The sequence below is a fragment of the Astatotilapia calliptera genome, chromosome 7 (assembly GCF_900246225.1).
Source record: "Astatotilapia calliptera chromosome 7, fAstCal1.2, whole genome shotgun sequence".
In the NCBI taxonomy this organism is placed as follows: domain Eukaryota; kingdom Metazoa; phylum Chordata; class Actinopteri; order Cichliformes; family Cichlidae; genus Astatotilapia; species Astatotilapia calliptera.
Window position 1 is genome coordinate 20,456,948 of NC_039308.1, and position 26,643 is coordinate 20,483,590.

Below are 26,643 nucleotides of genomic sequence, written 5' to 3' on the forward strand. Positions count from 1 at the left end.
AGATGAGGTCAACAGACTGACTGAGTGATGTTCAGTTAACAACCTACAACTGAACACCATGAAAACTAAAGAACTTATCTTGGACTTCAGGAAGGGCAGAGCAGACCCGGCCCCACTTTACATTCACGGGAACTGTGTGGAGAGGGTACACTCCATGAGGTTTCTGGGCGTGCAGATCTCTGATGACCTCTCCTGGACTGCAAATACTATGGCGGTGGTTAAAAAGGCCCAGCAGCGTCTCCACTTTCTGAGAGTGCTCAGGAGGAACAACCTGGAGGAGAGGCTGCTGGTGACATTTTACAGAGCCACCATAGAGAGCATCCTAACGTACGGCATAACAACATGGTATGCAGGGTGCTCAGCTGCGGACAGGAAAGTACTGCAGAGGGTCATCAACACAGCCCAGAAGATCACTGGCTGCTCTCTGCCCAGCCTGGAGGTCACTGCAAACTCTCGGTACCTCAGCAGAGCTGGCAATATCATCAAGGACCACTCTCACCCCAGCAACCAACTGTTTGAACTATTACCGTCAGGCCGACGGTACAGGTCACATAAAACCAGGACAAACAGATTCAGGGATAGCTTCTTTCCCAGAGCTACAGTACCACCGTAGTAAATAAGCACAAAAACAATTGAACCTATTCCATACCATCACTGTCATTATATTATGCTGCTATCCTGTATATATTGTACAAACTATTGTTTTTTGTACTTTTTATATTTTACAATTATATTTATTATTGAAACCTGCACCAAGGGAGTGGCACTCCAATTTCGTTGTACTCTGTACAATGACAATAAAGGCTATTCTATTCTATTCTATCTATAAGAAGATGAGAATACATATACAATCATATTCAGAGTCTGGTATATACTTGGTTATTTAGCCTTTTCTTTTCCTACATAATGAGATGAGATTTCAAGTTGAACTTCCCCTATAAATCATCCCTGACCTTTTTTGGGTGCATTGAAGAAATCACATTACATTTTTACAAGGTTACTCTTGGCAAAACAGCATTTCTTCTGGCTTTTATACCAGCACTTAAGCATGTCCCTCACGGTAAAAAGACAGAAAAAAATCACCAAATAAGATCATTTTTATTAAGATGTTTTACCTTTTAAAATCAGACTATTACATAGCCCATTTTATACAGATGTACACATTTAGAGCCCCCCCCCCCCCCATTAAAGCACAAAGTAAGTGCTCTGAGTAGTTAGATGAGCCAATGAATGCAAAGGGCTGCATAGTATTACCCATATTTTAGGAGTTGTGGGTTTCTGTGTGGTTTTCGTGCTACAAAACTCCCGAGTTCAGCTCTTTGAAGGAGACTTTGCAATTATTAATTTATTCATTTAATTTGGAGTGGTGTTCCTCAGCATTGCACGTTTGACAGAGCACTGACCTTTGGGCCTACATTCAAAGCTAATGGTAACATTACTGTTACTGTACATGTTTGCACGCTGCAAACATGCTATCACTAAGAATTTTCTATGTTGTGTGGACATTTGCCTTACTATGAAAGTCTTGAGTTGTCAAACTAACAGCTAGGCCAGTGCCATGCAAATGTGGCACATGATGACATGGATAAGTAATGTAAAAAACAAGTCTGCAATGCAAAAATGGCATTTCACACTGGCCATCAGCAGTTTTTTGTTGTGAGAAGGTAGTGCTTCCTTTGGAAGCACATACACAAGTCATGATGGCAGAATGCAAAGATCTTTCTTAGTCTTTGGAGATTTTTATGGGGGATCAAGAGACGTTTCCCTGCCCAAGCCTTATGAAATATATGGCCTGACCCTCGGTCTTCTCCTAGTTGCTTCAAAACCCTCCAAAGTGAGATGATTTGAGGCAACAGATGCCCAAATCACCTATGGTTAGTTACAAGGATGCAGACACAACTCCCACTTTATTATACAAGGACATTATGGCCCATGGCAATGGACCTGGAACCACTTATCTTGCAGACTCCCTTGATACCTTGAGAAGTTTTACAAAGATAATTTAATAATTTGGTCCGCTGTTCCACAGCCAGGAAAGACTTTGTCAAACCTTGGATTCAGTAGGAGCAATGCAATCAGCTGGAGCCTCCTTCCCCACACCCTGAAATGAATACATTTTCCAGGGGAGACTGAGCAGCGTAATACTCCTGAAACTGGAGCACACCCTCATGTCCCTCTTTTGAAAATGGGAACTATCACCCCACTCTGCTGCTCCACAGGCACTCTCCCAGACCTCCATGCTACATTAATTCTACCTGAAAGAGGAAGTGAAATAACAGTTGCACTTTTTATTTTATTTTATATTTGTCATATTATTTTCTGTTTAGAGCAATAACTTAGTCAGTATAATCAAAGATATACACTTTATCAGTGTATTGTTGATTTACTTTAATAATTCCAATTCGAGACTGCGTGGATGAGCTTACTTTTACTTGTATGATATCTTAATCTGTGGGATAAATATGATTTGATTGCAAACTGTGAAATCTTTGTTACATTCTGTTCCTTTCCCCCCCCCACACAACTTCACTTTCTAAACATTCAGTGCCATCAGTAAATATTTAGCTATTTCAATTGTGACCAGTTTCTTAGTATACAAGTATACCTTTGAATACTAAGGAAAGATAAGTAATTGAAAAAAATAAATAAATAAACAGAAATTGCTAACGTGCAACAAGAAAACTGCAGTGGTTTTATCCTTCACATTACATATTAGGAGGATTTAAGCTTTCTTAAACAGTATGTGTTAAGATTATTTTTTTTCCGTTATTTAGCTTTAATTGGAAACAGACTTCACTGTGAGTGACCTACTGAACTTGACCAAGGTCTCAATTGAAGAGACCAAAACAAAGGATTAGTAAATTCTGATGTGTGTATTATTATATTGAAGCCTCCCACATTGGCACTGGCAGACAACTCCCATCAGTGGACAAGCTTTACATATAGTAGGAGTGAATGGGAGAGATGTGAAATCAGAATAGGTCCTGTTAATGGGATTGTAGTGTTTTAGAAGAAGCCTATGCACTCAGCAGATAAGGGGACTGTTTATCCTGTTAATGTGTCACTTTAAGTACATTACGAATAGGAGGGCTCCTGCTCATTTTTTGGCACTCTGCCTTGCAAATCCCAAAAAGCACAATGAGCAAAGTGTTTATAGAGCCACACATTACTCTTGAAGTACTTTTTAGTGGGATGGTAATGTTCTGAAGAAAAGTCCATTTCTATTTACACCTAAATACCCAATAAACATGTCATTTAAAGAAATTAAAATAATATATTGACTTATATTTAAAATGAAGATGATCATGACTTGAGCTCTAGTGAAGTCATGAAGCCATGAGCAGATAGATAGATAGATAGATACACAGTACTTGGAGGCATGTACATGGAATTGCACACCCACAGGCATGATATGATAGTTACACAAACAATATAGTGTATTCAATGCTAATGAGAGATAATCCAGGCTTCAGCTGAGCCACACAGTGCGGTCAGTGACAAACAGCTATGTGTTTATTGAATTTAACTCTTAACAAAAAGGTTCTTAGAGATCTGTTAGTTCAACAGTAAAAGAAATCTTGTTTTATAGTGCCTTTCTTGCTTTGCATTTGTCTTTGGATAGTGTTAAACAATATCTATAGTTAGTTAAATAAAAAAAATTAAAAAATAATACAAAATCTTTAAAAAAAAAAATTTTTTCATGGTATTTAACTTGTTTTTTGTTTTGTTTTGGGGTTTTGTGCATTTTTGTCACACTTAAATGGTTCAGATCATCAAATGAATTTTAGTGTAAGACAAATATAACCCAATTAAATACAAAATAACTTGTTTAAATGGTGACTTAATTTGTTATGTCACCACTTACCTGGCCCTGTGGGACAAAATAGTTACCCCATCTTTTTAAATTGTGAATTAACTTGGGTTAACATAGTTTTCTTTTAAATCTGAGTTCAGTTTCGTCAGCCACACCAAGAACTGATTACTGCTAGATCAGCTGAATAAAGAAGTTAAATAGAACCTGGCCAATGTTCAAAGGTCTGAAGGCTGCAGAACACTGTGAGCAGTGGTGAACCTTCCCCAGAGCTCCAAGACTGCATCACATAAATGACAAAACCTTCAACACCATGCGAACTAAAAGAAAGATTGTATGTGTATCATCATTAGGATGTGGATTTGTGTTGGTGTGTGCAGTGTTGGGGTAATTCGTTATGCTACTCTTTACATTAATTTCTTGTTACTCCAATAAATGATCTGAAAACACTGTCACATACTCTAATTACCAGTTAACCATATAAACCTTAGGCTACAGTCCCAGACAACAACACAAATCTCTATGCTAATATGGACACACATATGATCTTTCTTTTAGTTTTTAGCCTAAGTATGAACACAAACCTGACAACACAATGCAAAGAGTCTTCAAAGCCATTGCTACAGCAGTTCTATGGCAGAAATATGAACAGGTAGAAATGGAGGCTTCAAGGCTGACTTATCATCAGTTTTTTACCTGATACTAATCTGGCTGCTTGGCATTCACAGCTTTATCATCTCTCTGGGTTCTTGGCTATTCAGTTCAATTCAATTTTAATTATACAGCACCAAATGACAACAACAGCCGCTTCAATGCGCTTTATATTGTAAGGTAGACCCTACAATAATACATACAGAGAAAAACCCAGCAGTCATATGACCACCTTACAATATGAGCAAGCACTTTGGCGACAGTGGGAAGGAAAAACTCCCTTTTAACAGGACTAAACCTCCGGCAGAACCAGGCTCAGGGAGGGCCGGCCATCTGCCGTGACGAATGGGGGTGAGAGAAGGAAGACAGGATAAAAAACATACTTTGGAAGAGAGCCAGAGATGAACTTTTCTTTAGCATTCTGTCTGTGCAGATGCTTGCAAAGAGCAGAAGTTGTGTTAGCAGTATATTGCAATTGTTTCCTGGATACAGTTTCCACTTTATCATTGCGCTGTTGTCCTTTTGTGCAATAAAACTAAAAGTTATGTCCATAGTTCTGTTCTTGAAAAAGCTGTATCGCTTCACCACTTCACCATTATCCTCCTGCACACACACAAACTAAAATCAGGTGACTGCAGCAGGACGTGCGTAGGGAGAAAAGTGATTGTCTGTTTGACACTTTCTTTCGGTCCGGTGTGCAGGTAACTGAAGAACCTTTGTAGTGCAAGTGATTGCATAATTGTAACTGCACTGTAAATATTGAAATTAGTACAGTAACATGTTACATTACTGCATTGCGGAAAAATGAAATGTGATTACAGTAATGCATTATTTTGTAACACTTTACACCTAACACTGGGTGCATGAGACTGTAGTCTCAGGTTTATATTTTTCACTGGTAATTATGTGACAATGAATTTCAGGTCAATAATACTTTTTCACAGCACTGTACAAATGAGGACAGAATTATTAACCCCCATGTGTCCTGAGCAATTCCAGTTCGTTCTTATTTCAGCAAATCTCTGAAAGTCCTCCAGATTTTCCTCCTCCTGGATCTTCTGGCATGGACCTCGGTCTTCAGTTCACTCCACAGATGTTCAGTAGAATTAAAGCCAGTCAGTAACAGTCACTTCAGTCTTGAGGTGACTGTTCTTCACCAGCAGTAACTTTTGTTTAGTTATGCTGCTAACTGTTTGAGGGTTTCTTTCAAAAAATTGATATATCTTTCTTTTTTCGTGATTTCTTCCACTCTGATGAAATTCACAGTTCGAGATACCACTGAAACGTCTACACAGGATAATTCTCCCACCACTGAGTTTCCCGGTGGGTAAGGTACAACTCACTATGTGGCCAACTAGTTTTGTCTCATCTGACCAAAGGACACATTTCCAGTATGTGTAATCTTTCTCAAGGTTGTCCATCAGTTTGATTTGAAGGAGTATCTTCTGCTTTTCTTGGTCTCCAATCTTGCAGTCCATTCATGTGCAGGGTTCTAGTGTTGTTTTTCTTTAACAATTCCCAGCTTGGCTAAGTCCTTCACTGTCTTGACAGTTGTCCTGGGGTATTCAGACACACCTCTCACCACTTTTCTTTCCAGAGCCTTTGAAATCTTGTGCTTCCTACTTCTGCCTGGCTTGTTCTGTGCTGTGTGGCTCTCTTTTAATTGTTTTGTGATACTTCTTACTCCAGTTCTTGACAGAGTGACAAAGTGTGTAAATTGTAAGATAACAATGAGTTCTAACTTGATTTTACAAGTATTGAGCATTACAAAGTTAAAGCACACCTGCTATGTTGAAAACCCCTTTTATGTGAACAGTTACTTTCACTTAACTTCTATGATTTTTGCTGTGGGGGGGAAATGTATGAACGATCTGTTCAATTTAAGTCACTCACTACAATTCAGTCCTATTTTTACCCAAACCTTGGTTACCTGTTTTCAAATCACAAGTCAGCTTCTCTTTTAAGCTGGAAGTCTGACTGGTGATGGCTCAAAAATTGCAATTGGTTTTCTGAAAGAGGTGGTCAGTTCACAGTCCACCAGCTGCTGCTGTGATCGAACGCAGTGGGAGGTAGCATGGGTTTATACATCAGCTATAAAGCTTTAGTGGTACTACACTGTTAGGAGTTCTCGTTAGCACAAGATTGTTCAGAGGCGCTTTTAAAGAAATACAGAGACAAAATTGTTGTTATTGTTTTAAGTTCTGTAATAGTTTTCCTACAGCACAGATTAACTGTAATTGGTGTTTTCCTTGCTATATTCTGTGTGCAGCGCAGTAATGATATGCATTTAGAATGTACTCTAATAGTCACTAAACAAACTCACCAAGTTATGATTAATTTAGAGATGGTTTCACATAATAGAGCCATTAAGAGAGTACCATTACATTAAGCACATTTAATCATCACAGAAGTCTCTTCAAACCCTTTTTAAAAACTTCCCGGGATAATAGGTAATAATGTAGAAACTGGTGATATTATTAGTAGATATGTTTGTCTTTTAACATTTCATTTTGTGAAATGCCATTGAAGAGTATAAAGTGGCCTCTGCAGTGGCGAGCATGTGGGGAAGTGAGGTGAAAACCAGGTCATCCAGAGGAACAGGTGTTGAGTCAACAGAATTGGATCCCACAGTGCAGATTGAGCGAGGAAATACAGCAACAGTCTGATGTGCTGAATGTAGAACTGTACTTACAGCTTTTTCTGTACTTGCTTTCTCATTTACTTGTTTTCACTTATTTCACAATTTAAATGATCGATAGAAAGTCCAGAACTTAACGATGTAAAAATCATCGTTAACGCACTAATGTATTACTTTGTTATACCTAGTGTGATCACCATAAGTGTGTGGAAGCTCTGTGTAATCAACACTGACATTTTCTGAAAAAAAAACCCTTATGCTTTTTTAATTGTGCTCATTTCAATTGATCTTTATGTGAATTCCAGCTATTCCATTAGTGCTCATAATGAGACATTAGGGTGGCGTGGGTATTAAACTGGAAGGAGAACCCTGCTACTGTAGCCCATCCTAGATTTGCCTAGATAGTCCTCCGCACTCAGGGTTATTATACATGGTAATTGGTATTTTACAAGGTTATCACATCAGCAGCAGCTAGTGAAAGACACAATTTTAAAGCCTGGTTGTTCTGAACATTTTCTATTGACAGTCGACAGTTGTGTGAAGCTGAAATCAAAACATACCAAATGTGCCATTGTCACAGCTGACAGGAATGTTTTGTGGCAGAATTTGAATGTCTAGAAGGTATGGCAATATACTTGAATACCTCTGATGAGTGTCAGACTGTTAAATATTTCTCCCCTTTTTCTGTTTCCCACTCTGTTTGCCTCTCCGTTACACACACTCTCACCTCTCCTTTTCTGTCCTCGCTTTCATTTTCTGCAGAGAAATTTGAAGCCAGTGATTCCATCCTTTTCTCATGTGAATTATTTAATTTTCATCTGCCTATTGTGTTGTCATCCATACTATAGGCAGCCTAAGCAGTGAGATGTGGGGTGCAATCAGCCATAGAGTGACACTTTATGCCACGTATGTAATGACAGGCAGCAAAGTGCCTTTAGGGTGCCAGCTTTCATCAAAGTAAATGTTGATGACATGTAGTTGTTGCAGAGCTGACGAACTGTCAAGGAGCTGTCAGGTTTGCACAATCACTGACACTGCACAGCTATGATCACCTTTATAATGATGAATGCTAACCTTTTGGGAACATGTAGTTGTTTTGTAAGCAAGCAGAAAAATGTGTGAATGTATGGGCATGCATATGTTAATCAGCGCCTTTGTAATTAGATACAAGATCTATTTTAAACTCACGTCTGTCAGACTTCTTCAGGTAGGGACTCATACAACCTAGTTGTTCTTCTATTAGTACTTGTGATATTGAAGAAGGAGTCATACTGTAAGGTGTAAGCAGTGTGGCTGTCTGAATTTAAAGGACACTGCATCTTCAATTTAAAGCAAAATTTCTGATAGCAAAGTCAGTATCTCCAAAATTGCTGCTCTTCCCTGAGCTGGAAATAAAAGCACTGAAAACTGATTTAAAGATGTATTTAGGTAATACGTTTTGGAGATGGTCCATTGACACTGAATTAGATTTTGACTCTGTGGGCTCATAGATTTTTAGAGATATTGTATTTAAATGAGTTCAAGCTTTGAATGAGAAAAATATGCCCAAACCACCACTATGTTAAAATCTTTCTTGTGCGTGTGTCATTCATGGTCAGCAAGCAGTTCCTAGATTTTGCTGCTGATGTCTGGAAGACATCATTGCAGATCTTTGCACTGCTGTTCAGCATACTCTGCCAGCGTACACGGTGAAATGTTTCAATGTGTATTTCATTTTTGGATAATAGTAAAGGAGATTTGTACAACAAATATGGTTGCCAGATTAAATTGGTTTCACCCATTTTAGGTCTTTTCACAATTTATCCATTTTTATTTTTTATTTCTTTCATTTAGCCAATTCGGGAACATGGAGGGGTTGGAGCTTACACCACTGACTACTGCTCTCTGTGGTAAATAATTGGAACTAACCTTCATCCACTGTTTTGGCAATTTCTGAGCCATCTACATGTGTTTTCCTCCAATAACCACTAGAGACATAAATGAGCCCACTGCAAATTTTGCAAAAAAAGACAGTTACAGGTTTAAAAATGACAGAGGAGTTTGAGTGCATTCTAACTATGCCATTTCCAGCTGCTAGCAACAAATATTTCTGGCCCAACTTCACCTACTTCCAAGGTGCATGGAGAAGACAAAGATCTGATGACGTGATGACTCCAGCGTCACTTCAAGTAATAGGGAACAACTTTATTAAGTGACCAACGCATTTTGGCTTTTGGGCTTCAATGAGGTCATTGCAAAATGTCGAACAGTTTGTGTTTAAATAAAAAACAGAAAGAGAAAAAATTCCAGGTGGACCAATCACACCTTCACAAATAAACGAGCTGACCAACTGACATTTAACAAGGTGTTTTCGCTAATTGGCTAATTGGTTAAGCCACACCCCAAATAGGTTCTGTACTGAACCACTACAGATTAAAAGGGGAGGGAAAAAAACCAAAACAAAAAAATCCCTGCATGTCTTAACGTAACATTTCAAGTGTATTTCCATGTTTAAGTTGCTGAGTTGTCAGTATTTTACTGTAACAGAAAAGCAGTGTATTGTGTGTCTCAACCCTCCGTCGCCAACCCCAAACCAAAACCCAGACAGATTCTTACTAGTTACAAATGATTGTATCTTTTCTTTGTTAATATTATCATCATTATTATTATTATTACTATTTTGAGTATTTTGTGTAGGAAGAATGAAGAGCTATCGTGTTGTCATCCAGGCCTTACTGTTCTTACTCTGTGTTGGTGGAAAACCTCAGTGTCATCAAAAGTATAACTCTGAGAGACTATCCTAAGTGGAAATCACTCTTGCTCAAGGCAAAATTTAAAAGAATGTGGAAACTACAGTAAGTCCAAAATTGAACTCAGCACTTCTAGTCTAGGCTTGCAAATTGAGGAGGAAAAGATGAAAGATCCTTGAGGAGAAGCAGATTAAATTAGGCAAAGAGAGACACACAGTAAGACGCACAGTGAGCACTTATGATCACCAGGTTTTGTAATAAGAGTTCTGCTGACAATGAGTGCTGAATAGATTTCATTTATACATTAAGTACCTGCAGAGAGGATTTAGAAAAGAATAAGAAGACTTTATCAAGGATTTTAAGCTAAGCTTTCAGTAGTTCTCCTCCAACTGTTAGGCAAACTTATGAAAAGTTAAGAGGCCAAATCAGTATTTTCACTTTTGTTGCATAGTGTTTCATGGCCAGTTTTATCCATGCAGAATCAGACATATGTGAATAACAGAATTTCTATAATGTATTTTATCTCCTACTGAAACTTTATGAACAGATAGCCAATAAAAAAGTCACAAGCATTTTAAAAGAGGTTTTCACACTCTAAGGGTCCAGTAATCAAGATGTGCCATAATTACTTTGTGATTCATGGAGACATTTCTTTCCTAGTCTATGAAATCGGCAATACTGGAATTTCTTTGGGCTGTCCTTGGACACAGTTTGGCAGTATTGCTTACGTGTACACACTTAACCAGTGTGTACATGTGCACGCACTCATGCACGTGTACACATTAATAATGTGCCTCCTAATGAATTACAAGTAGACCTTGAGGCCATACACCTATGTCCCACTAACGTCTGGCTTCATGCCCAATGACAAGCCTCATAAAACAAAAGACAAGGACAGACACACACACACACACAGACACACACACACCATTCTTTTGTCTTAAAATAGTCTTTCCTCATCTGCATAATGATCATACAGAGATACACAACAACCTCACAGCATCTACTGTTTTAGAAACTTCCCATCTATTCTGCATGTGACTGTAAACTGTGTCTTTTACTTTTCCACACAGGAACACTTTTAATCTGTATCAAACTCATTGTCACTGTTGTGTAAAATCAGAGTCAAAATGTGTAAGAAAGGTAAGATTGACTGGAGCTTGGCAGGAGACAGTAGCATCACAGGAGGTATGTTACTGGTGGCCCAGCAGACAAAACTTGACCTCTCACACCGAGAGATGGTAAAGCACTCTCCCTTCATCCTGCAGATTAAACATTAAGAGATGAATAGCCAGCAGTTGTAGGATTTAAGAATGTCACACCCTACAAAATTTTATCATAAGCTGTAGTCAGCAAAATTATACAGCATTTCCCAGGTCTTTTGCAAGAGTGTGGACGTTTCAAGTGCACTTTCACAGAGAAGAGTTGCATTTAAGATGTGCATTATAACTTAAAGCAGTTTTTTATTGGATTTATGTATAAACTGTCAAATAATTCATCATCATCATAACCAAAAATATTATTATTTGTGCTTGTGAAATGTAATGATTGCCTCTGTGCAGTCCACCTCCCCCTTCCCCCCGACAGTTAGTAAAAAGGATAAAATAGGGAAAATAGTTATTAATTGTGGTCTACACGACTATATTTTTAAGTAACTATAACTGTGCATATAACAACATGATTTCTACCATGATGAACTGTGTCATTTTCTTATGCAGTGTCTGTTCTGCGCATTCTCCCCCTGCACCTAAAGGCCTGTCTCAGTGCTGAGCACAGCTCATGTAACCCTCCCCTGCTGCCCGTGTCCTCTGACCCAGAGTCAGCAGGTTAATAACCAGCTGTATCCAAAGCCATTTGTCATTTGCTACCTGCCACCGATAGAAGATGTCAGTAGATGTCTGTGCCCTTGTCACCCAGCCACATGACAAATACTGTATCAAGCTTTGTAATCGGAGGCTCCCTTAGGCTTCTCAGTACTGCTCTACTGAGCAGCCACTCCCACTTGATAGCATTAGATTCTTGTGCCATGATCCATATCAAGATAAACCAGTGATCTCCCTGCTCTTTTTCATCTCCTTTTTCCATTGCTCCATAAAACTCAACTGAGTGTGTCATTTTTTTCTGTTCGTACATTTCCTGCACACTTTTCCTTATAAACTTTTCCAGCTTTCCTTTCATTCTTTCCTTTGTTAGATAGTTCAAGTAAGTACTAGCCTGAAGCTGGTGGTTTATATAATGTAGGATGATTAACGCAGATAAGAAGAAGGGCAGTGACAGCGTTTCTGCGACTGTTCCTGATATATATGTTTAAAATTGAGCTTAATGAACCCATTATCTGCCCATTGAAAGTTTTGGCAGACTTTTGAGTCTGTTGTTTTTGGGTGACAGGAAAATAAAAAGAAAATGGGCAAAAATAGTGTAAACAAATGGACATGAGCATGGATAATCCTTTTCCATCTGTGACTAATTTTATCTGTAATTGAAGCGATGTATTGGTTGTAATGGCTGAAATATTTGTGATGACTTCCACTTAGTCTTTTTGAATTTCTACAAATCTCTAACTAATACCATGGCTTAATAAGTTGTCATAATAAGGATTGCAAAGCAGCTAAGCAGAGAAATGGCTTGACAGCAACTCTCACCAAATCAGCTGCGCAGCTGTAACAGAACCTAAGAAATCTATAATCTTCAGAAGTTAGATTTCTAGTTGGAAGTGACTGTTTGTGCGTGCAGAGACAAGGCCATGCACAAAATATATGCACACATAATCCCGTATGATGTTACCGTTATTTGTTAGTTTCTTCAGATCAACTGAATGGATGTGTTTTCCTTACAGAGTAACATTAGCAAAACGTGTCCTGTACACACAGACAGTCCATGTGCATTGTCTTATTCATAAAAAACAAAAAATAGGCAAAAAACATTTTTTTCTCTCTCTCTTTGTTCTTTTCAGAGATGTCTGGTACTGGGGAAGAAATTTCTCAGGTACATTGGAAGCAGCAGTGGTTGGAAAATGGGACACTGTACTTCCATGTGTCCATGACTGAGTCTGAGCTTTTAGCTCAGACCACACAACCTACTGCCCGGGAACCGGCCCACGTGCTGCATGAACACATGCATCTGCTACACATCTCAGTTATGGTAAGTTCTAAGCACTAAAAGTGAAATATCTGTGGTTGTAGCTTTGAATGCATGTCCAGCATGGCAAGTGTCTGTATGCAGAAATAGAAATATTTTGTGGTCCTCCAAAGTTTTGTCCAGCTTTTGAATTGTTGACTGTTTGTGGTGTGCAGACCTTTATTTTTTTTCTTTTGTTGTTATTTATTTATTTCATTCTTTTAATATTATGCTTTTATTACTGTGACATAACAAAAGGTCATTTAAATAAAATGTCAATTTTGAAATCACATGGTGCGCTCTAAGGCCTACACACAGATAGGTGTTCATATTTTAAAAAGGTTTTTACAAAATCTTTCCATTTTGTAGAGGCTGCATTGCATTTTATTCTTTGTCAGACCAAAGTATGAGCAAAAATTTAATCCACAAAACCGGTGTATCTTATACTGCTGTAGCTGATAATACACTAATTTACTAACCAACCTACTACTAGTCATGCAGTGTCTCCTCCTCTTTATTATTGAAGATCATTCAGTTCAATAAAGAATAATCATCACTGATCAGGGACAGATACAGGGAGTGCATAATTATTAGGCAAGTTGTATTTTTGAGGAATAATTTTATTATTGAACAACAACCATGTTCTCAATGAACCCAAAAAACTCATTAATATCAAAGCTGAATGTTTCTGGAAGTAGTTTTTAGTTTGTTTTTACTTTTAGCTATTTTAGGGGGATATCTGTGTGTGCAGGTGACTATTACTGTGCATAATTATTAGGCAACTTAACAAAAAACAAATATATACCCATTTCAATTATTTATTTTTACCAGTGAAACCAATATAACATCTCCACATTCACAAATATACATTTCTGACATTCAAAAATAAAACAAAAACAAATCAGCGACCAATATAGCCACCTTTCTTTGCAAGGACACTCAAAAGCCTGCCATCCATGGATTCTGTCAGTGTTTTGATCTGTTCACCATCAACATTGCGTGCAGCAGCAACCACAGCCTCCCAGACACTGTTCAGAGAGGTGTACTGTTTTCCCTCCTTGTAAATCTCACATTTGATGATGGACCACAGGTTCTCAATGGGGTTCAGATCAGGTGAACAAGGTGGCCATGTCATTAGTTTCTCTTCTTTTATACCCTTTCTTGCCAGCCACGCTGTGGAGTACTTGGACGCGTGTGACGGAGCATTGTCCTGCATGGAAATCATGTTTTTCTTGAAGGATGCAGACTTCTTCCTGTACTACTGCTTGAAGAAGGTGTCTTCCAGAAACTGGCAGTAGGACTGGGAGTTGAGCTTGACTCCATCCTCAACCCGAAAAGGCCCCACAAGCTCATCTTTGATGATACCAGCCCAAACCAGTACTCCACCTCCACCTTGCTGGCGTCTGAGTCGGACTGGAGCTCTCTGCCCTTTACCAATCCAGCCACGGGCCCATCCATCTGGCCCATCAAGACTCACTCTCATTTCATCAGTCCATAAAACCTTAGAAAAACCAGTCTTGAGATATTTCTTGGCCCAGTCTTGACGTTTCAGCTTGTGTGTCTTGTTCAGTGGTGGTCGTCTTTCAGCCTTTCTTACCTTGGCCATGTCTCTGAGTATTGCACACCTTGTGCTTTTGGGCATTCCAGTGATGTTGCAGCTCTGTAATATGGCCAAACTGGTGGCAAGTGGCATCTTGGCAGCTGCACGCTTGACTTTTCTCAGTTCATGGGCAGTTATTTGGCGCCTTGGTTTTTCCACACGCTTCTTGCGACCCTGTTGACTATTTTGAATGAAACGCTTGATTGGTCGATGATCACGCTTCAGAAGCTTTGCAATTTTGAGACTGCTGCATCCCTCTGCAAAATATCTCACTATTTTTGACTTTTCTGAGCCTGTCAAGTCCTTCTTTTGACCCATTTTGCCAAAGGAAAGGACGTTGCCTAATAATTATGCACACCTGATATAGGGTGTTGATGTCATTAGACCACACCCCTTCTCATTACAGAGATGCACATCACCTAATATGTTTAATTGGTAGTAGGCTTTCGAGCCTATACAGCTTGGAGTAAGACAACATGCATGAAGAGGATGATGTGGACAAAATACTCATTTGCCTAATAATTCTGCACTCCCTGTATGCATTTCATTTCTACCAAGCTTTATCTAGATACTTGTAACTAAAGGTTTATACTATATAAATCCATATATATATATATATTTTTTTTTATGTTGGTAGTGTTAGTTTCTACCTACACCAAAATGCACATTACAACCACCTCCACTAATTTTGATTTCTACACCATTTTTTTCTGCTGTACCAAAATATGTTTTTCCTTAAGTTAAGAACAAACTCTTCACCACATTCTGTGCTTTATGCGGGCATTTTAAAAAGTGGGTAAAAAATAAAAAAATAAGGATAATGCAGTTATTATAATAATAAAAAATGTATAAAAAGTTACAGAAGGCAGTACTTTTGAGTGTTTTTATCACTTCCAGCTTACGGCTTCTTACTGCTTATTTATTTTATTTATTTTTTGTCCACTCTAGACTCTGTTCTCTTCACTTTACTAATTCACATTCTCCACACATTTCCCATTTTTCAGGCTTCAGGTCTCATACTTCGCATCTCTTCTGTATTGGCTTTTTTCTGCTTTGCCTCTCCTTGCACACCCCACCACTCTCCCTCCTTTCTCCCCTCTCTGCTCTGTGCGCCACATTCTCGCTGTGTGCACACCTCTGTGTTACTCTCGTGGCTCTCTTCAGCTTCATCTCCTTCTCACTCTCCCTCAGAACACTTTTAGGGACACTTTAACTGAAAGGGTGTGCAGAAGGCTATCAAAACAGCATTACGTCCATTGAACGTAAACTGAAAGTGAACATTACATTTTTCATTGCATAACTGACACCGCAAGCAGTTATCTGTGTAATGACCTTCATTTTGATTTTGCCATTTTTTTTGTATATATTTTTGTCAAATTAGAAATCATTTCCATCGTGAAACTGTAACTTCTGTGTAGCAGGAAGGCAATGTCGCAAGCTAATCTAACACTGACAACTCAGTCACCATCTATCTACCTTTTTTGCTGTTGTACGAGGAAAAAAAATCAGAAACTAGATGTCCGTCCATTTTGTTTACCATTTATCAGCGTCCTGGCATGATGTGGGGTTATTTCCCAAGTAACTTTGGATTAGATGTCTTAGCCAAATTGCTAGTGTAAGCTAAAACCACATAATTGTGGTGTTCATAATGGAATGGCAGAGGAGGATTGTTAGGTACTTCCACAGTTTAAAGGCCCATATAAATTAACTCCCAGTGAGAATATAAATTACCAATCCAACTTTACAACCTTCTTCTGTGCACATTTATATTTAGGTATGTAGGTTTTTGCACACTGGCACGTTTTTATGTAATTTTGCCTCTATCGGCCCCCAATGTTAATTTTAATGCAGGCCAGGCCATTTTAAATCAAACATTCAAAATGTGATTAAAGTTCAGACTTTCAGCTTTATTTCCAAGGATTTGACAAGAGTATTTCATTAACTGTTCATGAACTGGAGACATTTTTATACATTGGCCAGGCCCATTTGATATTCATATTGATCTGATATAATTTTAAATATCAGTATTGTTTTTAATACTTGAAAATCCTTTGCAGTTAATGACTAGCTGAAGTAGAGAACCTCTGGGCATCACCAAATACTGTGTTTCCTCCTTTGAGATGCTTTGCTCGGCCTTTACTGACAGCACTTTTAGAGGGTCTTGCAGGGTCTCCTAGCCTTCAGCTGTAATTGAAAAAACATGTCCTACAAGGTTGCATTCAAGTGACTGATTTGGCTGTTAGAGAATATCCCATTTCTCTGCTATGAAAAGTATTTGCAATGATTTGGCATTAGGCTTAATCTCAGCAGAGTATATCGCCTTATACACTTCAGAATCCATCCTCCTACTTCTATCAGCAGTCATCAATAAACACGAATGACCTGTTCCATTAGCAGCTGTATATGAACATGCTGCCACAATACTGAACAGATGATGTGCTATGCTTCAGATGTGTGCATTTTTCTTTTCCATATTTTCTTTTACCACATTTCAATATTGATTTCATCTCCTCCAATTTAATCTTTAAAACATAAGGGGCTGTGCACAAAAATTGGTATAATTGGTATAACAGTTAATAAAATGCTTTTTTTGTTTTGTTTTGTTTTTTTACATCCTTCCCACCCATTTTCGATATATAACTGAATCAGAACAGATGAAGCAATATTGAAATGTATTTGCTTTCTTTTATATAGCATTTTTCTTTTCTTTGCTAAATGAACTTCTTTATATTATTTACATGATCAAAATAAAAATTAACAAACAAAAAAAAGAAAAAGTGAAAATCTGCACTTCAATAACATGTTGATTGTCTGCTGAAAACTCCACTGCGGTGGCATACAGAGTCATTAAAAATGTAATTCATTTTTAAAAAGTCATTGTCCAATGATTTTTTTAACCTAACTGTTAAGCTGTTTTGTTGTTAAAAAAATTAATATAAAATGTGGTCTATAACTGAGATGGCAATGGCAGTGACAATGATAACTGCCTAATTGATTAAGAACAATCAATGGACTGGCTGAGCATGTTTATATGTCAACAGTTGCTTGGACTTCATTCTATATTTAGCTGGAGGTCATCGCAATCAGTTCTAGTGCTAAGCAGGTAGTGACAGTCTCATTATGTTGGGATCCCAATAATTTAAAAAAGTGAATGGAAGCACAGTAAGGCGGTAAGACTAGGACACAACGGCTGTATCCCAATTCAGGGTCTGCAGCCTTAAAGTACGCAGCCTTAACGGTCCACAAGGGCCGCGTACTCAAAGACCGCTGAGGCCGGAAGTGCGAAGCTTGTGAAATGGGTCAGTCTAGCCTCCGTCGCGCTGCCCAGGTTGCCTAGCAACCATGAAACTAACAGCTGGAAACGTTTCATACAGCATTGTTTGATAGAAATGAAGGAGAAAATCTTTTGTTCATTTGTTTGTTTGTTTCTACATAAGCTTTGATCATTCTCTGTAAGATTAAGCTCAGCTATTGAACGGCGTATATTTTAAAGTAAAGGCTTTAAAACCAAGTTAGTACAAACGTGACTAATGTCACATAACTTTGCCGACATGTGGCCAACAGTAATGTTCTAATGTTCTTCGTTATTAAACATTTGCACATAAATAAGTGACATAATATTCAGTACTTACTTAAAGTTTACTCTTCGGGCGCCCCTCATCCGCCGTTTTTTTTTTCGGCAAAATTATCCACACCCACCGCCGCGCTATGCATTCTGGGATATGTTGGGCCACGAAGTCTACACCGCCACATCCTTAAAATTCAGGGAAATGAAGGACGCATTTGAAGGCCGCATTTCAGGCAGCCTACGAATTGGGACAGCCTTCGTCGCGTCGCTGTGACGTAATCGGCCTTAAAATGCGGCCTTTAAGGCTGCAGACCCAGAATTGGGATACAGCCAAGGTATGCCAGTTTGGCCTTATGACCCTAAGGTGTCTCCTCCTTTGAGTGAACATCATTATGTCTGATGCTGTCAGTTCTGGGCCAGACTGAAGTGTGAGTACTCTATTCTTCTGGCATTGAGCTGTCAGATTCTCACTCACTCAAGCAATCGTTTTCCAACTCACTCTGCTTTTCACTGTCCCTCTCCAACAAAGTCTCTCTCCATCATATGACAGGAGCAGACAGAAACAGATATTCCTTTCAACACAGACTGAAATGTAGTGATTAAGTTCTCTCATGTTTTTAGTAATAATCATGCTGACTATAACATATTGTAGGCAATTTTTATTCCAGGTTGAGTGTGGTATGTATCTTGGCAGGTTATTGCCAAGGCTTCCATCTAGAGTAGTAATTCATCGATAGACTGATATTACTTCCAGTTACCTATCCCAGCTACCATAGGGCAAGAGGAAGGGTGGCCCATGACCGTGAAAGCAAGCTCTTCACACACATGACTGACTGACAGACTGACGGATTTAAATAAGGGCAAAAATGATTGATCGAATTTAAATTATTCTGGGCCCTGTAGAAATAAAAAAGGAAAAAAATGCCATTCCTTAAATTATTAACCGGTAGCACTACACGGTTTGCTTGTAGAAAGCAGCAGCTCCCTTGTTTTGATCAGGCTCTAAGATGTAGTGAACCAACCCTTAAATAAAAACACCATCCTACAGCTGAGGCAGATTGGAAAAGGAAAAATGATGCCCAATGCATGATGCAACAGAGAGTTTTTTGTGCTGTGAAAAATAATTTCAGGTGAGATATAATTGCATTTCTCAGCAATGAGCACTGAAAATGATATAAGGCAGCAGAAATTGGAATACGTTGTTCAGAAGAAATAGCAGTCAGTCATACAGTGTGTAGCACTGTAGAGCTTTTTTTTTTTCCAAAGAAATGACATGTTTAAGTTCACTGGGAGGACAGGTAGTATTTTACCAAAATGAGATGCAATAAAAGCTGGCAGCTGAAAGCCTTTCATATGCCATATTACATAACATAATCATCAATTATATGGGATCTGGGTGTCTACAGCAGAACACAAAATTGAAAATTGTGTTGTTTTTTTCTTGATATTAGGATAAAAAAACAGTCCATAAACTAAAATTTGACTAAAAACCAAAATGGCCAGGAAACATTTAATTTTTAAACTCAGTCTGGCTCATTTCTTATAATTGAGCCTGAGGTCATTTAATATTCTTGAGCTCACACAGTATGAGTAAAGAACTACTCTTCTTATTGCTGGCCTGATAGATATGCATGGAGATACAGTGCACCCTACATGGGTGAGATGTCTTCTTTATAATTAAACAGTCAGTGGTGATATATGACCATCAGTGTGGTAGGTCATGGAGGTATTTTAGGCAGTTGTGTCTATTCTAGAATCAGGGGCTACGGAAATTAATTTTCACCGTGCATATGCGGGCACAATTTTTGCCGGGAGTGAGGACGTTTTCAATTATCACATTAAAGTTCAAACGAGCTACATTTTAATTGCTCTGAGGTTTAATTGTTTCAGTCACCTTTTAGTTTCTATAATTTTACACATGCATGTTATTGCGCCATGAATACAAATTCAGCTGTAATTAAAGTTACTGGTAGGAAGTAGCTGATAGAAACGGGTAGAAACTGATACAAGGTTGCAAGTGGACATATATGGATTTATTTAAGAAGCTAATTGGGTCTTTAATAAAGCTTATTTAAATCACCACAGCTTACAGTGTATTACTTTACCTATAGCCACACATCATAAAAGAGTGGTTTATATATAGTTTCAGGCTCAACTTGCTCAGTTTCAACATGTGGACTGCAAAAAAGCAATGAGAATCACTTTAATTAAAGTTACAAAACTAATTACGCATTGTACATTATTTAAGGATTTCTTCTTTGTCGTCTTTAGTACTTATTCTCTTTTTTTATTTCTTTTTTATGTTGTATCCAAACCACTATACTAAGCCATGGTCATAATTCCATCTCTGTAGGTGTAGATAAAGTGAAATAGAAAGCAAGATGAAAAGTGTGTCCTTATTGATAATGAATATTCTCTGCTAGATAATCCTTACTGAGAAATGCAGTGCTAATGTTTATGTGTGTTGCTCTTAAAAGAGAAAAGCAAGAGGTGCCAGTTCATGTCATTGGGTTAAAGATGTGATCCATATGGCAAATGTTGCAGGTGCCCAGGTTTGAGTCTACTCCATGCCGTTTTGTCCCTTTTCTTTCTTCATATTTTTCTGTTTCCTCTACTGTCCTGCCCAGATAAAAGGCTAATGTGCTCAGCAAAATTAAATATAATAAATTATCATGATTCTTAAAAAAATATACATTTTGTTTAAATTGTTTGAATGTATCCATACTGCCACAATTAGTTTCAGTTTGTGTCCAGGATGTCTGTGAAGGTTGTCAGTCATCCAAGTCATTGTAGTTTAAGGAGCTTGGAAAGAAAATGGTCTAGACTTCTTTAAGTTTCCTTGAAGACGTTTCGTTTCACCTCTCATCCGAGAAGCTTCTTCAGTTCTAAGAGCAAGTGGTGGAGATTTGAACCTTATGGGAGTGTCCCCAAGAGGGTCATGGACCCCCTATTGATCCTCTACCTAATCACACAGGTGTGGGTCACAATCAGCCAAGGTTTCGGGTGAACCCATTGTGAAACCTAGCCCCACCCTATCATGTGATTTACTCAGGTCAAATGGCCCAGGATGTGAGTGGGCATTAAGGCGTCTGGGAAGGGATCTCAAAACTGGATTATAGACAGACGTGTCATAAGCCACCCCCTCTGTTCAAAGATGGTCATTCACAGTGGACATAGATAGTTTCTTTCACCATCTGTCTTCTCTGTCCAAAATGTGAACACTGCCATTGGCATCCTGCTTTTATGAAGTGGCTGTTTGGTCACTCCAATGTAGAGGTCTGAGCATTCCTCTCTACACTGTACAGCATACACTACGTTGTTAAGTGTGTGTTTAGGAGTTTTGTCTTTGGGATGAACCAGCTTTTGTCTGAGTGTCTGGCTGGGTCTGAAGTTCACTGAGGTGTACGTTGTGTCTAGTAATTAATAAATACTGTAATTCACATATTACCAATTGAAAGGAATTGAATTGTATGTATGCAAATGAATTTTATGTACGTATTCTACTGTATGTAAACATTATTTAAATCTTCCTGTAAATTTAATAGTAAGTAGTACTACAGTATTATATATTAAGCTTGCAGTGGTTCTCAATGAAGTCCCCAAATTGTTTTGACGCTGGTTTCCACCAAACTAGCCATATGACATAATATTAATAAACTAAAGAAAAATGGTCTCAAATTGTTTAACAATGTGCTTTTTTTAGTGAGTACCACTGCCACAACATAATGGCTCATCTCAAAGAAGCTTCATTTATTTGGTGAATGCATGTCCTTCTTTTCTTTTACCGAGTCTCATATGATGATAAAATATATTCATGCTTAGTCATGCAACAATATTTAGGTTTTGAGAGAAGATTGGGAATTAAATGTGGATCCATCCAGTAAATGCTTATCCACATCAGCTTTGTCAAGTGTGGACCCTGGACCGGTCCCCATTCATTCACAGGGGCTGAATAATTAAATGTGAAACTTAAAAAATGAAAAGTGTTGATACAAATTAAAAATAATAACTCTTTAAAATAAGTTATATATTTCAATAGTAAGAGTAATATAATGTAAAGTGCATAAATTATTTCAAGCTTTTTAGGGTACAAAACAAGGAACTGAAATAAGAAGCAAAAATAACTATTTAAAAACATGAATTAAAAAAATACCATTAGGATACAATGTTCTTCAACGTTCTTCTTTTATTATTTATCTACATTTACATAGAATTACCACATTTAGCCTTCCGGCAGAAAGCCTTAAAAGTAAACCTCTCCTATGTGCCCATGGCTTAATGGAAACCTGCGGTTAACCAATTGACCCACACTCAAGATTTGATATGCTTTGGATCCAAAATACATTTCACCACAGCACAGTAACTTGCACCATCAAGCTTAAATTTGGTGCCCCTAGCACAAACTTGTCCACAACTGAAAGATTACAGATTTCTGCTCTTAAATTCAGGAGGCTGTTGTGCATTACAGGAGCGCTTTAGGGTCTAACCAATTGTGAAGTCATTTAAGTTGTCTAAAGACAAGCCATGTGGCACTGTGCCTTTTTCAGACAATTACCAAGTCTTACCCTCCACTAACAGTGAAAGATTTGCTAATAATACAAGTAGTGAGCAGAGCAGATTTGGCGTTCAACCAATGTGGAGTTGAAGCCTGACAGACATTTAGCTGTCAGAATTATCTTTGGCTACTTGGCAGAGGTCTGCCGGCACAAGAACACAGTGCTGTAACTTCATATGATACTCACCTAAATCCTCAGTGTACACTGCCTTGGGGAGTTGCCTTTAGTTTCGTATACTGCAAAATTTCTTGTACCCATAACCTATATGTAGACCTATTATACTTTTCAGGACTCCCACAATGTCATTCTGATATTTGAGGTCTTCTGAAATGTGACCTACAGGATTGTGCTCTTTTTGTGAGTGTCCTCCCACACTTTTGAATATCACAAACTAATATCATACTGACATCCCTGGGTTAGATACCATCTCCATTACTGTCTTGAACAAAGTCTATATGTGGGAAACACTGTATGAAGTTATTTTACATTTTATAAGCTTTTTTCTCAGTTTGAAGTTTGGAGTCAGTTGAATGGCAATAAATTAAAATTGAAGACTGACGTCCATAGTTTTTGTAATAGACAATCATCAATATTCAATATAACAACACACCACATGATAGTTTGCTGCTACTCTAAGTGGCACACACGAAACCCCCCCCCCCCCCCCCCCCCCCAAAAAAAAAACAAAAAACGTTAGTGTTCTCCTTTCTCCAACATGCAGTCACATTGGGGTGACCCAGTCATCCACTGGGACACTAAATGTGTCTAGTTGCACATTTAGATTGTTCCCATTGTTCCTATTCCGAGCATAGTTCCCAACACCTGCTGGAAGTCATGGGGTCTTTTTGCCCTTTCTCTTCAAATAGTTTTACCTTGCATGTCCCTGTAAGGGTTAGAACGGAGGTTCGAAAGTTTGTATAAGTACAAAGTAGGGAGCAAACAACAAATCATAAATAAAATATAACCACACAACTTACACAATCAACAGAGACTGATGAGCCACTTGAACAAAATTGCATTTAAACTTTAAATATTCTGGGGAGGAAGTCAAAGGCTGTGTTTAGGATGGTTCTATCACCACTTTTTGATGACAGTGTTGTTGGCAAACTCTATTTTGACTTATTTTTCTAAACTTTATGGCTGTAATTATGCTGTCCCCTTGACGGGATTAATCTGACACAGCTTCTTTCCTGGGGATACGTTTAATGGATCTCGACTTTAATTTCTGTTCTTAAATGTGATGAAGGAGGTTTTCCCAGGTGTTGAACGATTGTTATGGTGCCAGGCTAACTAAGAATTACACAACATTATATTCAATTGTGCAATCATTCAAATGTACAAGGTCTATAGTGGTGCAGGCCTACCATGTTGCATTCATCAGCCTCATAAAATGTGACTGCCATTAACAAGATGGTGTTTTAACCCTCATCCAACTGACATATTTAACCAACATGGACCATTGCCAAAGAATATTACTAACAAAACTATTTTTCTTCTCTCGCTATTTAATTATGTCTTCTAAAGAACATTTTGTTATTATGATTATTATTTGTGCTAATTTAATTAATCTTGAAAGCTATACTTCTGTATCATATAATTTGCAGCTCTTATCCAAAATACAATCAACATTATTACTTTAATGTTATTTGCCGTCCTTTGATTCTAGTATTAGTTTTCAGTAATTTCAATTAAACATTATTTATGTTGGATTTATATGATGAAACCAATCTAAATCATTTTGACCACAATATAAAATAATTGAAATAAACAGATGATAAACACAACGCCAAATGGCAGCCAATTCAGACATGTAATCTCTCCAGCGTGTTCTTGGTGTGCATCAAAGCCTCGTCCCAGTAGGTCTTGTCAGAAACACCTAGGAGGTGTCCAGAAGGCATCCTGAATCGTATTGTTTTGGATGCTACCCAAAGCTCATGGCCATAAGACAGGGTAGGAATATAGATTGATCTATATCTCAACAGCTTCGCTCTTAGACTCAGCTCTCTTTTTATCACAACAAACTGGTATAGCATCTGCACCAATCTTTTTCAATCTCCTACTTGTGAACAAAGTCCAGAGAAACTCCTCCACTTGGGGCAGCAACTCATCCCTAACCCAAAGTGGGCACTCCACCCTTTTCCCTGGCTAAGAACCATGGGCTCAGACTTAAGGTGCTAATTCTCTTCCTAGCTGCTTCACACTCAACTGCAGACCACCCCAAAGCCGAAGGTCACCGTCTAATGAAGCCAAGAGAACCACATCAAGTGCAAGAATGAGAGACTAGATTCTGAGTCTATCAAATCTCATCCTCTATCAAAAGGCGGTGCCAAACAATTCTGTCCATAAATATTATCAACAGAATCAATCAAAAGAGACCGCACTGGTGGATACTGAGTCTGACTTACTGCTAGCAATGTAAAACCAAGTTCTCACTGCACTTGTATAGGGACCAGAAAAGAAAAAAACCACTACAGGCAGTTATAGAACAGACATTTTCCTCATGCTATGGTCAAGCATGCTGGCATGTGACAGGAGCAAATAGCTGCTACCTTCATATCGTTGTTTCAGGAGGAAAAGAGTACATTTTCCAACAAAGCTTTGAACAGTTACATCAGCAGGTGGAGTTTTCCTCATTCCCTGGAGGGTCATTACTGCTGAGATTGGGGCTTGCAATACAGCAACATCAGCTCTCCTTTTCATGTGTAGGATGACCTGAGAATGCCCCAGCGGTCACAGGTAGATCCAGTGATGTCTCCAACTTTCTGATAACTTCCAGTTTGGGAATTTTCCCAACCAGGTGATGAATTCAACAGTGAAATGTTTCTTCTTGAGTGTGCCCCCACTCCCCCTTTGGTTCTGTACGATGCTTTAATTTAGGACCAGCAGCAAACATGAACTGAAAATATCATTCCAGTTATTAAAACTGCAGGGCATGAAGAGAGCAAAGTGAACCAGAGCCAAATTCACACACTTGGCCAAATAAAGATGATTCTGATTCTGCACACACTGAATAGGGTGCTTTTAACCGTGGTCCTCTGGCACCCGAAAACATTTGTATTTTCAAAAAGCACTAATCAAAGCAGACATAGAAAAAAATGTGATATTATTAGGAACAAAATAATAAGTCACAAAAGTTTGAAATGAAATGGGAAAAAAGTGAGGTACGAGGAAAAAAAATTATATATACACCTCTGGGGTAGAGAATGACTGACTGCGTTCTTTTCAGACGGGCTCAATCTACACCTTGCTATTTTTTTCCTTTAAATCAATGAATGACATGCTCAACCTGCTTTGAGGGACTTGTCAGTAGCCACAGAAACAATTAAAGGGCAATTTTAAGTAATTCATCTGCAACGTTTCCTGCTCCAATCTGATTAGACAAAATTCATTCCAATGTTTAAGTTAATACAGACAAACCAGATAAAGATAGAAAACCAGTCTTTCTCCCAATTGCATTAAAAACAAACCTTAAAAAACAAACTTCTCTTTCCAGCTGTAGTAAGACAGATTACAAGCTACAGCCAAATTATCACAATCAGCCATCCTCTGACCTGGTGGTATACTTGCACATAAACCACTACATTGGACACTGATAACACCATACCCTGCCACCCACTTTTCAGCAAGTGTAAGTGCTCAAAAAAATTTACTGAAAAAAAAAACTCTAACCCCTTAGAAGTTCAAAAATGTTATTTTCATGCCTAAGAAAAAAATCCTGATTGAGGTTGTCATAATTCATGCATGAAAAGGTTAACTAACTAACTAACTAACTAACTAACTAACTAACTAACTAACTGTGTACTCACACCAGGCAATGGGCACATGGACATTTGACCATCAATGTTCAGTCTGTTCGATACATCTGATCGCTGCTTGCTGTGATCAGGGCAATTTGATAAGTGAATTATGCTCTGGCCCTCTTGAGGAGGTGGGCACATCTACACCCAAGCTTGAAATTACTAATGCTTCCTCA

At 38.3% G+C, this 26,643-nt stretch overlaps 1 protein-coding gene across 1 annotated transcript in view; it reads left to right on the forward strand.

The window, feature by feature from the left end:
- Nucleotides 1–26,643, forward strand: part of astn2 (astrotactin 2) — a 288,974-nt gene that overhangs the window by 39,400 nt on the left and 222,931 nt on the right. Inside the window, exon 2 of the mRNA XM_026173680.1 lies at nt 12,783–12,970. Coding sequence (XP_026029465.1) covers nt 12,783–12,970 — 188 coding nt within the window. The remainder of the gene's footprint in view (nt 1–12,782; nt 12,971–26,643) is intronic.